At 35.7% G+C, this 15393-nt stretch overlaps 1 protein-coding gene across 8 annotated transcripts in view; it reads left to right on the forward strand.

Moving 5' to 3' along the window:
• Positions 1–14765, forward strand: part of LOC109599396 (gamma-aminobutyric acid receptor subunit beta) — a 37084-nt gene extending 22319 nt beyond the window's left edge. For 4 of the 8 annotated variants that reach the window (XM_049962571.1, XM_049962570.1, XM_049962567.1 and 1 more), the window contains exons 6-9: positions 402–539; positions 3916–4200; positions 6685–6818; positions 8313–11721. In XM_049962571.1, coding sequence (XP_049818528.1) covers positions 402–539; positions 3916–4200; positions 6685–6818; positions 8313–8630 — 875 coding nt within the window. In that variant the 3' untranslated portion in view covers positions 8631–11721. Of the gene's footprint in view, positions 1–401; positions 540–3915; positions 4201–6684; positions 6819–8312; positions 11722–12194 lie in introns of those variants that run through there. The other 4 variants (XM_049962574.1, XM_049962568.1, XM_049962569.1 and 1 more) reach the window with 3 other exon arrangements.
• The last annotated feature ends 628 nt before the right edge of the window (positions 14766–15393 follow it).

Consider the following 15393-nt stretch of genomic DNA (forward strand, 5'->3'; position numbering starts at 1 on the left):
CCCATTATTATAAAAGTGATGTTTACAATATAATCTGAAACACACAACGCTTGGTTTAATGTTGGTTGTTAATATATTTTTAACGACTCAAAACATTACATTTTCATGCAACTTTAAACCGTACTAATGACAATTGACGAAGTTTATAGATCTTCAGGAATCGAACTAAAGTTATTTTACCAAATGCACTTGTTCATTGATTCACGTCTCAATGAAGACCTGGACCACTGACCAACTGCACAATTTTCGTTGTCCTTGTTTTCCCCCCACTGTGTGTGTTTCCAAAAAACGGGGTTGGCTGCGGTGCGTGGTGTGAAATCCAAAGATCAAAAAAAAAAAAAAAATGTTAGATAAAAAAAAATCGGAAAAACTGGACATTTCGCACTGGCTTGTTATTGCAGTCGGTTACACTATGCGAGATATCAGGTACAAGTGGAATGAGGGACCGAACTCGGTGGGCGTTTCCAACGAGGTGTCGCTGCCCCAGTTCAAAGTACTCGGCCATCGTCAGAGGGCCATGGAGATCAGCCTTACCACAGGTACCTAACCCCGCGCACTCTCGCTCCATGCGATCCACCCCCAATTTTAAACCACCCTTCAGTTTCACCAGAAGGAGGTTGAAGATGAATCGTTCAGTTAATATTCATCGCTTCGTCGCAGGAACATAAATAAATGTCTTCAGCTTTCTCACTCTTTGTGGTTGCTTTAGAGTTCCCGTCACTGAAAGGACATTACCAGGATTAATTAAAATCGTTGCATATTTAATCAATAACGTGCAAGTCAGTAATTCAAAGAGATTTTTATTTTCTGACCTTCCATTAATTTTCTTTACTCGAATGAAAAATGAACAAAATCGCTGCAAAATATGAACCCACCAATTAAAACCGCAAAAAAGTAGTGAAACATTGATGTTGACCTTTTGCACGGCAAGCAATTAATTAGTTTTAATTAAAAATCAGAATCACATGAAAAGGGAGGCGGACTGAAAAGGCAAACGTCAACAATCGAATCCGACCTTTGATATTTGGATTATTTTCGAATTACATCAAAAGTTAATAAAAACCATCCGCCAGCGGAAAACTCAACTTTATCGCTGCACAATCGTAAAAAAGATGTCACAAAAAACATAACAATTAGAAATTAATTCATTTTAATAATTGAAAAGGTCGAAATTAAAATGTCAAACACGAAACTACGGTGCATATAATTCGTAGGGAAGGAAATAAATTTCGGGTGTATCGGTTGCACATAGGCCCTGTTTCTCTGTCCGCAATCGCGGAAACGTGCCTCTGTATTTTTGTCCTTGACACGAATCCACCCCACTATTCAACTATTATTTACAAACTGTACTCAAAACTGCCGCAGTGTTTGGTACGAAAATTGATTGGGTTTTTAAAAAATAGGCACGTGTAGATGATTTTTTTAAATATTATATTTATATTGATAGGAAATAAATTTAAAAAAAGTAGTAAATTTATTTATTAAATACGGTACAAGCTATACAAATTGATTATTTCAAACTGTTGAAACTGTTAATTAAATAATTTTAATTTACTAATGCTCTTCATAACTCACAGCGGTTGAACAATGACATCGTTACTTAATGGATCTACAACTTTACTAACCAGCATTGAATTAAATTGAATTTGTACTGATATTTTTCTGTTTTAACATTAAATTAAATTATACATTCAAACAAACTACACCAACATTTCTTCAAAATCACATAAAATCAAATTTAAATATAATATTGTTTACGTAGTAAATATCTAAAATAGAGTTAAGTTGTTTCATAAATATAGATATACTACTGTTTATATCAAAATATTAATATTCATTACTTAATTTAATAATGCTAACCATAACTTATGTCTGTTGAGTAATAATAATTACTTAATGAATATTCAACGCTATTAAGTCAAGTTTGAACTAGCATTTTATCGATTTTGACAATATATGAACTCCCATAAAACTTGTATGTATTTAAAAAGAAACACTACTATTAACAATAATTACTTAATTAACTTTAATTTAATAATGTTAGTCATAACTCATGGCAGTTGAATAATGAGGTAATTACTTAATGAATTTACAACTGACTCAAATTTGGACTAGTATTTCATAGTTTTGACAATTATGAGCTCTCATAAAAAGTATGTATATTAAATAAAATCAGTATCCTTTTTTAAAACTACGTTAAATTGTTCTCAAATCCATTACTATCACCTACTATTAATAATCAATATCAATAATCGTACTTAATTAATTTTAATTTAATAATGCCTGTCATATGGTAGTCATTAGTGAGTGAATCTGTTTATTTAAAAAATCACTCTCCTTTTTTAAAATCACATCAAATTAAATTTACGAAATTCGTAAATCAATTGTAATAAAAATAGTACCGTTTATCTCTTACTATTAATAATAATTAATTAAATAATTTTAATTTAATAATGCTGGTCATAACTAGTAACAGTTAAATAAAGAAATCATTACTTAATGAATCTATTAATTGAGTACTCAAATTTGAATTATTATTTCATAAAAACCACTTTCCTTTTTTAAAACCACATCAAACAAATTTATACAGAATATTGTTAGCAAGTTAATACTTAAAACTAGAGTTAAGTCATTCTAAAATAGTTATTAATGTTAATTATTGGTAGTTGAAAAATGAGGTCATTACTTAATAGATATACAACTTTATTATTCAACAAACTTCAGAATAACTACTTAAATTGTAGTTGAAACTCATTGTTTAACTACCTTGTATTTCAGTCAAATAAAGTCATAAGTATTATCATGTTGAAGGAATTGGCATCTTCGCCACGTTTAATAATATACTATTACCCGATTATAATAAAGATTGCCACACATAAATTTTACATACGTTTATAAAACAGATAAACGAAATATCCGTGTAAAGCAAATAAACATAGAACTACCAAAACGATTTCATTACCCGGAGAAAAACCGGAGAGATAAACCGCAAGCACTAGCAATAAACCTTATCAAGCAGTGCCGTAACAGCGGGTTACCAACGATTATCTAATTAAAAAATGAAGGTGAATTAATGAAATTTACATGTGTTACAGTTTCGCGCTTTTATTGGCGCATCGCGGCCTATTGTTCGCCTTCTGCAGTAATGATCCTTTATTGGCGGGGCTATTTTAAAAGCGGCCGTTTTGTGTTCCCAATCTGCACCCCTCGACCCACACCACATTACCAACACACGTAATACCGATGCAGAAATCTTACAATCAATATTGCCTATTACAACAGTCCTGAACTGTCAGAATTCTATTCAGGATAGGGCTTAAGTGTGGATGTGAACAACCATTAGAAGGTCATCATTCTTTTATCAAACCTAAACTATAATAAAATGGTATAAAAAGCTTACAAAGGACTGTAACATTTTGAGTCTTCATTTCGAACAAAGACCCGACGATTTGCAGTCGCTTTGAATCGCTGAAAGCAGGCCAAATTGAGCGTTTCGCGTTCGCTGCGCCGCGTAAATAATTTACCGGTTCTCTATTTAAACGGCACTCAGAAAGAAATGCAATAACCCGGTTAAGGCCGCTTCATAGTTCCTGTCATATCATGGTCAGGTCATTGCCGGGTCACGACCAGGTTAAGTATTTCTTGCATGCATTTCTCCAACGAATGCAGCAACGATTGCTTATCTGACATTGAGACAAATGTAATAAAGCACGGGGCTCTATTAAGGTACGAATGTAAATTGCCATTTTTCGGAATTGATGGATTTATGATTGCCGCCTTTCACGTGTTTCAAAGCGAAGCAAAAGGGCTGTCACACGATCAATCTTCTAGAACCTTCCCCACAACCACTCCTCTCTCTATCCCCCATGCAAGGATGATTATACCTCATGGACAGAGATGTTGTTTGTTCTTTAGGAAATTACAGTCGATTGGCCTGCGAGATCCAATTCGTACGCTCGATGGGCTACTACCTGATCCAAATCTACATCCCGTCCGGTCTGATCGTGATCATTTCATGGGTGTCGTTCTGGCTGAACCGTAATGCCACGCCGGCCAGAGTTGCCTTGGGTGTCACCACTGTGCTGACCATGACGACGCTCATGTCCTCGACGAACGCGGCGCTACCCAAGATCTCGTACGTCAAGTCGATCGACGTCTATCTGGGAACATGTTTCGTCATGGTCTTCGCCAGCTTGCTAGGTAAGTTCAAACTTGTTTCAATAGACTCCATCCAAATCCTCGTAATGTCATCGATAATGTAGCCGGATCACGATTATTATGTAAAAAACGGCAATTTTACTGTAAATAACCATAATAAAAAACTCAATGAACTGTCAACTTTTTATTTTGATCTAAAGCGTCTGATACCGACGGTTTCGCGGACGTCGGGGGGGCGTTGAATGGGGGGTCGAGGCGGTCGATAGCTAATGGCACCGGGTTCATCTCATCAATATGTTTCCAGTAGACATTTTCTAATAAATATGCAAATTATTGTGTTTCGTTTTTTACAACCCGTTCGAACGCAAACTTAAATTAAAACGAAATTATATTATTATTGTCTCCAGCCTGGCGAATTTAATTCTTAAATTGTGCCATAAATAATGTTTTTTTGGGGCTCGAGTTTGTGTTTGTTCTTCCCCCAAATTACAGTCGACTTCGTTGTTGACTAACTAACTAACTGAGCCATTATGACAAACCTTCTTTAATGCTCCACCATTATTAGATGGTTCTTTGTAAATTATTGTTATGATTACAAGTAAATATAAAAATACCTAAAGCTAACGGCGACACGATGATATAAATTGTTATGTCCAAAACAAGGATCCAGTTAATGGAGTTACGAGTGGGTGGAATTCATACTGCGTTTACGACACGGGCACACAAATAAAGTGATAAAATGTATGAGCCCTGTTCATAGGTTCTGCGATTCGAATCTTGCCTTTTTATTTTCCAGACAGCGACATTTCCCATTTAAACTCAAGTAATTTAAACGTACGAAGTTAAATCTTTATGACATGACAAGCGGTCCGTACTACTACCAACACAATTTACTGAATTGTATTTAAAAGTTAAAGTTCACCGTTGTATGATATACTAATTTTATATCCCTCAACCAACGACAAAACTTCTCTTTATTACATGACGTTATTACATCGCATTGCTTTATATGTTAGATTGTCAGGAAAGTTATTGCTGTTTTTTGTTATTTGGTTTCTTAATGATGAATATTCGGTCAAATTTTAATGTGTTGATGTGAGGTGGTGTACAGTTTTGGAGCACGTGTTTCGCTCTATCTAAACGTGTCAACATTTTTTCATTTAATATTATTTGACCACTTACTGAGGTTTTTGAACAACGTATGGATAAGAAACAAATTCGTACCATACTTTTATTCCACTTCAAATAAGGAACCACTAACAGTACAGTACAGCACAATTGAGACTTGAAGATGATGAGTACAGAGGCCGATCATGAGATGTAGGCAAAGATCAATTGAGGGCCTTATTTGAAACCAATTCGTGCTTCATTTTTTGAGAACTTGACACCTATAATAGATTGAAAGTTGAAACCAATAGGTACCACACGAATTGCTAGTTCTCTTTTAACCAAAGCGAACGAGCTGTTTCTCATTCGGATTGGTGATGAAAAGTGGATACTAGACCACTATTGACGATGTTCAACATAATGGTTGAACTACAACCAGGCTCCCAAAGAAAAAATTATGCCGAAAGAAGATTATGATTACTGTTTGATGGTCTGCTTCCGGTGTGATCCATCACAATGTACCAGAAATTGCAACGTATGTACTCACCATTGGTCAACATGTCATGACAATCCTCGCCTATATGTCGTACAATTGACACTGTAGAAGTTAAATGAACAGAGATACGAAAGTATATCGCATCCACCATATCCTCCAAATCTTTCGCCAACTGATTATCACTTTATGAAACTTTTTTACACGATTAATGATTTATAAAACAAAATGACATCCAAAAGGTCTTCAGTTACTTCGTCGCTTCCAGAACCCCAGAGTTCTACTCCACCGATATAAATAAGTTTGTCCTCTTTGGCAAAAGTATACTGACTCAAATTGTTCCTATTTCGATTAATAAAGTTTTATATATAAGCTGTGATTTGTGCATTTTATTTTTAATGTTGAAAAACGCAATAACATTCTTCGACAACCCAATATTTATCTGGTACAGAAAAAGGATAAATTGTGAAAAGTTGCGACCCGAACAAATTAGCTTCACATGTTCCCGCCACCGGTTCATGTTTAACGAATTGAAATCATCCAGGAGCCACCGACGGCAGCTGAACGGCGAATGACGCGCATAAAAATAGTGCGCTCCATTCGCCGAATATTATTCCCCTGGTTGCGATGTTCGTGAGCGTTTTTGGTTTTATGCCGCCCCAAATGTACAATGATTTCGCACTATAAATATGGACCGAATGCGCGCCGCTCAACTTCCGAATAAAAATGGAGATTGCGTCCGTGATACAGTCCGACGGTTTCCCGTCCCCCGGCCTTCCGCTTTTTATGTTCGCACAAGAATAGATTTAAATGTAATTAACCTAATTCAATCGTTTGTTGCGGCCCAAGAATTGTTACAACAGAATTAGGACGTATTGATCACAGAGTTGAGTTGATGAATCACTGACGTATTGTGTCGTTCACAGAGTACGCCACGGTGGGCTACATGGCGAAGAGGATCCAGATGCGCAAAAACAGATTCCTGGCGATCCAGAAGATAGCCGAGCAAAAGAAGATCACAGTCGACGGTCCCGACGGCGACCACGCCCCAAAACAAACAGTGAGTAGTCGTCCGATCGGACGTTTTTGTTCTTTCTACCAGTTGTCCTCAAGCATGCTATGATTAATGGAGACTGACTGGCACATCGAATAATCGAGTAACTACTTCCTAGATTATCAGTATTGTTTTTTATTTTTCGTGTGTGCGTACCGTCACTATTATCTATATTGTTCTGGTAAACACACGAAGTTTGGATCAATGCAGATCGATGATTTTCTTTTAGTTATTTGGAACGATCGGCTGAGTTCACTGGATATGTAATGATGTCTTTTTGTTTATTACAGGTTGCTTTTGATGTTGTCGAGGGAATAAACACAATGGGGAATCAAACATTTTATTATCCTATGATGGTATCATTTCCAAAATCTTCCCATTGTGTTTGTTTTTTTGAGTGTAATTTTTTTCAGCTAATTGCAGGGCTTAAATTAGTAATAAATAAGAACGACAAACAGTATAAAATAACGTCATACTAATAACGGATTACTATAACTGTTAATTTGACATAATTTATTGTCAATAGTATTTCATCAAAAACGGTAAGAACGTATATTTGTATTTTACCCACTAGATCCAACAGTAGCCATATTTTGTCAACAGGCTCCTAATAACTTTTTATTTTCATACTACAAAAAATGAAAAATAACCTAAACTCCAGTGGTTGCATATTGATAACCTATCTCTTTAATAGTTTTTTTATTTTGTAATTATTTGTTTATGATTTATTTTGTCTTCTTAATTAATATGCAGATTTCCAATATAATAATACCTTAAGATCTACAGAAGTTTTTTAGATCCACACTACAAAACAACCCTTAACTTCACTACATTCTATACACCTGCAACAACACAAATATACACTGCATATTTTATTTAATTTTAATTGAAAATTTGCATTTATTTGCTTGCTTTCTCTCCAACTATGTTTATATTTAATTTACATGGTAAAAATTGTTACATATCCATTTCAAATTTCAAAGGTAACCGGTAAACAATCTCTATGATCCTGCTTCATGCTTTTGCGAACTGTTGTGCATGTATAGATTTGAACTTTAATTATTTATCTACGTATTTATTACCATTTTCTTCCTTCAATAAGACCGGTTTTGTTTATCAAGATATGTCTACTATCGAAACGAGTACCAACAACAACAAGTATAATTGTATATAGTCAAGTGAGACATTTTATACAAAGTTGTGTAGTTGATGATTTTTTAAGGTTATTGTCGCCACATGTTTATTAGTAGTAGATGCAACATTTTTTTTCTAATATATCAACATTAAAAATCACAAAACACTCGCTCATAACAGACAGTACCAATAAACTTGTGTTTCAAACGCCTTATCAAAAGTCATTAGAAAAAAATCACATCAAATCAAATAGTGCCGTACCGGTCGAGACCCGTTAATCATGGCACACGAGTGACCAACAAATCAAAACTCGAAATCACCAAAATCGCTGATCTGGGTACTTGTTAGTGCGGACGTTTGTTCCAGGAGGTGCGTTTCAAAGTGCACGATCCTAAGGCGCACAGCAAGGGCGGCACTCTCGAAAGCACCGTAAACGGCGGCAGAGGCGGCGGGGGCGGCGGTCCGCCCGACGAGGAGGCGCCCGCCCCCGTGCCGCAGCACATCATCCACCCCAACAAAGACATCAATAAGTTGTACGGAGTCACGCCCTCCGACATCGATAAGTACTCGCGGATCGTGTTTCCCGTGTGCTTCGTATGCTTCAACCTGATGTACTGGATTATTTATTTGCACATCTCCGACGTGGTGGCGGACGATCTAGTGCTGTTGGAGGAGGACAAGTAGATTGGTGCGGTTGCGCCAACAATTCACAAAAACCATCCGATGGCGGTCGCGTTCAACTGTGTTTTTTCTTATTCAATCAAAGTTATCGCACGTGGTACCGAGATAACTGGAACGCATCTGCAGCTATCCTTAGGATGTTATGACAATAAGTTACACAACAACGACTAAATTAATTCGATAATAGGCGCTTTTGGGTGGAAGGATCAACCAAATTATACCGAAGATTAATATAACAACTTGGTACTTCCCCCAATTATCACCATTAATCCAATTTCTTAACCAAAAATAAACAGAAGTGTTTCAGTTATTATCATCAAGTCATCATCATTTAAAAGTGTCAATTCCAAATCAAAATATCGCGCACATCCTAACACAGTACCAACACGACCGTGATTGAACAAGGTTTCGACGTGATCGTAACGTCACTCAAGAACTGCCCGATCGCTATGCCCATATACATCTACTGGATCCGAGAGCGATTCTATTTGTATATAAGCAGCCCCACACGATTATGAAGCCATTTTCATCATCACCTTTTACTGCACTAAGTGAATACTAAACCCACTGAGTATCCCTTCAATTCGAACCGTGTGGGTCAAAGCCCAATCTTCTGTTAATTGTTATGCACTCGAGAGTTTTATTTACATTGGATCTAGTCACTGCTGGCAGTTTAAAATGGATCAATTGTTTCGTTTATCACGGTTCATCGATACGAAGATGACATTCCATGTACATAAGAACGTTCCTGTTTTATACTCCTCGCACGAAAAAAAAATTATCCATAACAATGAGATGAACTCCTGCAACTTAGACTAGACAGCACGCACAATAAAACGGATAACCTGTAACCAAGGAAGCACTCAACTCTTAATTCAGCGATCCACGTTAAATAACAACGGCACTCCCGATCACGGAACCATCAGAAAGTGGTACTTGCACAGGCTGCCCTTTTCGGATACGTTTAGTTATAAATGAATGTCACTCTAAGAGACCCATTGCTAGTAACAACCGTTTTTCTAGTACCTCATTCAGCATCATAATGGTGGCTGATTCAAGATTCATGTACCTTATTTGTGGTACTCCACCTTGAAACAACCAGTATTAAATACTGAAGGAGTTTCAGAACTTGGGTCACCTCTTAAAAAATACCTCTAACTTGTGTGCCTTGGATATCTCTGAGTTCATACTGGAGACGAGCTACAATTATGACGAAACGTCAAACTGTTCTCGATACGAATTTGGCCTGTGCCAGTTACACGTTATGCGGCGTTGGTACCGGATGGGATGTCGAAATCCAAAAAATAAAAAAAAAATAATAAAAAACCGTCGAGAAATTTGCGGTGGAACGAAATTCTAAAATGTAACATAATTATTATGTAATTATATATACAACAAATTAGATAGGTACGCGCTCGTAGAACATAACAACTTGATGATAGCTCATCTGACTGTAAATATATATACATAAATATATAATTGATATATACATACAAATTTAGAAACACATACATATATTAATTAGATAGTCATCTTTCAAAACCTTGATGACATCTTGACACCGTTCGATGAATGTACCGTACTATTTATTTACAATTCAATAGATCAAAGATTGAGATGTGATAACAAATAAGTGAATTGATAGATAACGAATACTTATAAAAATATTTAGATTGTTTCTAATATTAAGCACTCCTAAGAAAAAGATTTTTATATAAAGTAATACTAGCGATGTATTATATGATAATTTAGACAGTTATGAACTTATAATACAGGTACTCAAATTAATTTAGGAAATTGGAAGTCTGAAACGCGATCAAAAATCTTGTGTAATATTTGGCGTAGTCGATGGGATTTTCACAGAAACATCTTCACACGTTTTTGACCATGAATCAGACCTTCCATTTATTTGAGGGGCTCGCCCCCATAAAATAGCATGTGAAATTAACGATGATATGCCCATATCACTTGTTAATAATAATTTTTCGAGAAGGTACTTAGGACCAGCGTGTAATATAAGCATTGAATCTGTCATTTTAGTACTTCGTAGCATCACTTTGGACAGATCTCTAAATATAAGAAGCGGTAATTTTGTGATAATATTAGACACCGGTACATCCATCGAATATCTCTAAACTACTTTCTGAGCATCTTCAAAAAAGGTCAAACAACCAGATTCGCGGTTTTGAAAGACGATGGTCGTTAAATATAATTATAATGCGGGCACGAAATGCGCCAACCCCTTACCGAGCCCCGTATTTTTCAAAATGACTTTTTTGGACGCACTTAGAGGCCATCTGCACAACCGTGACATGTCTTCCTGAACGAGCATCCATCACAGCGTTTGTGTTGTCAATACAACTTCTAACATTAGGTCAATATATGCACGCGACAATGAGAGACTCCACACAAACGCGATTTCACTAGCAATGGCAAATTTTTTGATAGACCCTTGTGATAACTTTTATATGACGTTACTTTTTGGGGCTGGAAAGGCGTTGGTTTGTTTGTACCGGTCTGCAACCGTCGATGATGCCCCTGCACAGTCAAATGGCTCTGACGGTTGGAAACTTGTGCGGCCCTACCACCCTTACTCCTCAGTTTGTACTCCACACAGTCACGACAGTGTTTACTTGTAGCACACTGCACAGAGCAAGAGTCTGAAGTTACGGAGCAATATTCAACAGAAAACCTTCCTTCTTATGAAACTAATAAAATATTATAAAACAAAATAACATTTGAGAGTAATATTTAATGCACCCGCTTGTGTGGCACCACAATATGCAGTTGGTGATGAGATATTCCTTAAGGTGGTCGTTTTGTGGTGTTATACGGGCTAATGTTACGAATGAGTTTAGTGGCGGAGAGCTCGATGCACTACGGGTCTCCCATGGATCCATTGTGGAGGGCTCTGGTTCCACGGGATATCTACTAACGCATACGGAGCAACTATTGCTCACTATTGAAATATTCTAAATGATAAGAAAGAGTTGTATGTACTATATTTGAAGAACATTCCAATTATTTATCAACTACGTTTTGCGTAGATATATACTGTTTGGCGTTTTTATTTGAATAAAAAACAATTAAAAAGCCCTTGTGTTTCATTTTTTGGTCGCTAAAGTCTTTGTTGCGTCTTTTCTTTGTATTTTCTTCTCTTGAGGCATGGTCATAATTCCTTTAGAGCCCAGCCGATGTTTCTGTTGTTTCTTGTAGATTAAGAAATTATCTAATAGTAAAAGGTAAGATACTATAACTTCATTAGATTCTTTTGTGTTCCAATAGCGTAGAATGTAAGTAAAATTGAAGCTCTAAGCATAGTTTAACAGTAAGAAAAGTATATTCAAATGTAATAAAACTTTGTATGTTCTTAATTTGTTATTGATAGTCAAAATTCTTTCTTCCCATTTGGAACTTAAACTGCCATAGTTACAAATTAGGTTGACTGTTAGAAGTTTGTTCGGTGTCTGAATTGTATTTACGAAATCTCATCCCCGTCCAGAAGGAGTCTAGATATGCCAGTCGGGTCCAGATTTGGGTACTTGTTAGTGCGGACGTTTGTTCCAGGAGGTGCGTTTCAAAGTGCACGATCCGAAGGCGCACAGTAAGGGAGGCACCCTCGAGAGCACCGTGAACGGCGGCCGCGGGGGTCCTGACGAGGAGGCCGCCGCCCCTATACCGCAGCACATCATCCACCCGAACAAAGATCTGAACAAGCTGTACGGTATCTCGTCGTCGGACATCGACAAGTATTCGCGTATCGTGTTTCCCGTATGCTTCGTTTGCTTCAATCTAATGTACTGGATCATCTATCTGCACATCTCTGACGTGGTGGCGGACGATCTGGTGCTCTTGGAGGAGGACAAGTAGGCAGTGCCACTGGTTGTAATGCACTTGAAACTTTCTCAGATCAAACCCCATAATAATTGTCACGTAAAATTAATTTGTCAACTGTTAGAAATTATCATGGTAACTCAGGACAACCCCATGGTCTGAGAAAGTTTAAAGATACAATTATGTTAATAAAGGGACAGTGATGAAAGTGCAAAGACTAGCCAACGATGTAGACCTAGATCACTTAGATTTCACGAGGAGATGTGTACATAACCAAATAGGTATCTTCGTGCTAATTTGTCACCAAGATTTAAGAACAAAATAGCCACGGAAGTAATTATTCTATTCATTCAGGGGTTGCAAATTGAGATTACACCCTCTTTAACAGAGGTATGACTTCAATTCACAATCTATGCCTTCGATCTTAAAAACTCATGATAGTACTCAGCAAAATGCAAAGCATAGTAAAGCAGTAATTTGTAACATACCATGTGATACTCGAAGTTAATCTCATTCCTTATTTTTATTACTTACTGGGCAAACTTCAAGTCAATTAAATATCGATAATGACCACAAGTTGCTTGAAATTTCGAATCAAAATGTCGTTTCGAACAGGTTTAGATAAGATCAATCAAGTATCTTCCCTGTACATTTATAGTTATGTTGGTGTTTAAATGTTTTCGTACGTTATCTGTACCTGTTCGAGGTAAAAAACATATTAAATTTATTTGTTGAATCATTAGATGTTTAAATTTGTACTGTTATGTTGTAGTCAATGATAGTCTAGCGAACGTTAAAGTTTATTTTCAAAAGATAGTTTATATATCCAGAAAAAACTGTAAATATATCGTCCCCATTTGTATAACAAGCACGATCTTTATATTTAATAAAACAAAAAAAACAAACACAAAAATTCCATTTAGGGTAGCCAAATGCACTGAACCCATAAAAAATTCGGGAGTGGTATCAGTACACTGTCGACACGGATTAAATTTGATTAAAAAAAAAGAAATATTTCCTTTTTTTGAAGGTCGAAACTAGTCAGAATTGGAAAATTTGGTCAGCCTGAAACTAAATCAGATTTTGCACATCAAATTATTCACTAGTACTACTACACTGCTGGACGCAACGCACATTAAAAATTTTTTAAAAATTGTATAAATAGTATTTTAAAATTAAAATCGTTGTTGACTATTTTATTCGTAAAAACTAGCATAATCGCAATTTAAACTATTCAAAAATGAATTGATCGGGTCTCGTCGAGTGTCGTTAGGTCTCTTACGGGTTTCAGGACGACTGAACCATTCACGAAATGTTTCTCAAGCATTAATTTTTAAAGTAGACTCGTGATTAATTTCCACTGGCCCCGACTACGTTTCGATTTGTCAAGAGTGGCGCAAAAAGCCAAAACGAAATTCTAAAATATAATATAAATAATATGTAATAAAATTATATATACAAAGAATTTAGTTAGAACACGCGCTGTAGTAAATAAACTGATCATAGATCACTTGACTGTACATATACACTAGTCACACGTATATAAAATGAGGAATATACTCTTAAGTCAGACCAAGAATAGTACAGCAAAATTAAAATGATGTTCATTGTCTACTACCACCGATTAGACCAAGCACTTAGACCTATTTATTGTAAACAATAAACTGCCAAGTACCAGAAAAACCTTTGTGAAAACGTAAATTGCTTCGTAACGTTCGCAAAATAGCAAGTTTTATGTAGTTAAATATATACAAGTTTTAAACAACTAGTTTGACAATTTCTTGGAAGTTTATTGTCAGTTCAGAACTGGTGGTAGGCGATTTCATTGAGTAGCACTATTCTACAAATAAATTCTTTTCTTAACTGCACAGAGCAAAGTCTGAAATTGAAGCTATGTACACCACTTACCAGTCATACTTCCTTCTTATGATCTAACAATTTGGTTATCGCTACTTGTTTGCTAAAAATGCATCGCGTTCAATAAATATCGAAGTGCAACTCGGAATACAAACTGCAATTTATTGATGGTGTATCTTTCGCGATTAAGTAACACTGCACAGAATGGAAAGTGGATGGAAGCTTGCCGTGAAAAAAGGCAGTATGGGCGATGAAGCTTCAGATTTCTTGATATCGGCCAGAGATCGAGAACTCTGTCGCTTTTGTCGATTAATTGCTCAGTATTGAATATTCTAAATGATAAAGAGTTGTATGTACTATATTTAAAACATTCCATTTATTTATCAACTACGTTACGCGTAGATATATACTGTTTGGCGTTTTTATTTGAATAAAAAATAAATAATATTTAATGTTTTATTTCATAATATCTTCTTCGTACACAGGTAAAAACAGTAAGAAAATATCTCACAAAAAATAATTCGAATTCCAAACTAAAATTAATTATATAAAAATAAAATTAAATTCAGAGTTCTAAGTTTGGAGTAAATCAACATATTCAGAATTAGTGTACAAAATTTTAGAGGTATGTATCTATTTATTACAATAAAATACAAACACCAATACAATCTTACAAGTTATTTCACATCATACTTGTATTGTGTGACAATCACTTATGATAAACTTTCTTCAAATATTAAACTCAACAACGGGTATGATAATTAAAATTTAATAGGAGTACCTTCTTCCTTCTAATTAATGCATATCCAGAAAAAACTGTCCTCATTTGTATAACAAGCACGATGTTTATATTTAATAAAACAAAAAATACAAACACAAAAATTCCATTTAGGCTAGCCAAATGCACAGAACCCATGCAAATAGAAGCACAAATACAATCTTAAGTTATTTCATAATATCACACTTGATCACTTATGATAGGAGTACCTTTTTCCTTCCAAATAATGCAGAAAATATGAAAAGCTTAATAGTTTTAAAAAAATATTGTGTGGTATAGAAAAGAGGGCCCGAAAAA

Source organism: Aethina tumida, chromosome 2 (assembly GCF_024364675.1).
Source record: "Aethina tumida isolate Nest 87 chromosome 2, icAetTumi1.1, whole genome shotgun sequence".
NCBI classification, from domain to species: domain Eukaryota; kingdom Metazoa; phylum Arthropoda; class Insecta; order Coleoptera; family Nitidulidae; genus Aethina; species Aethina tumida.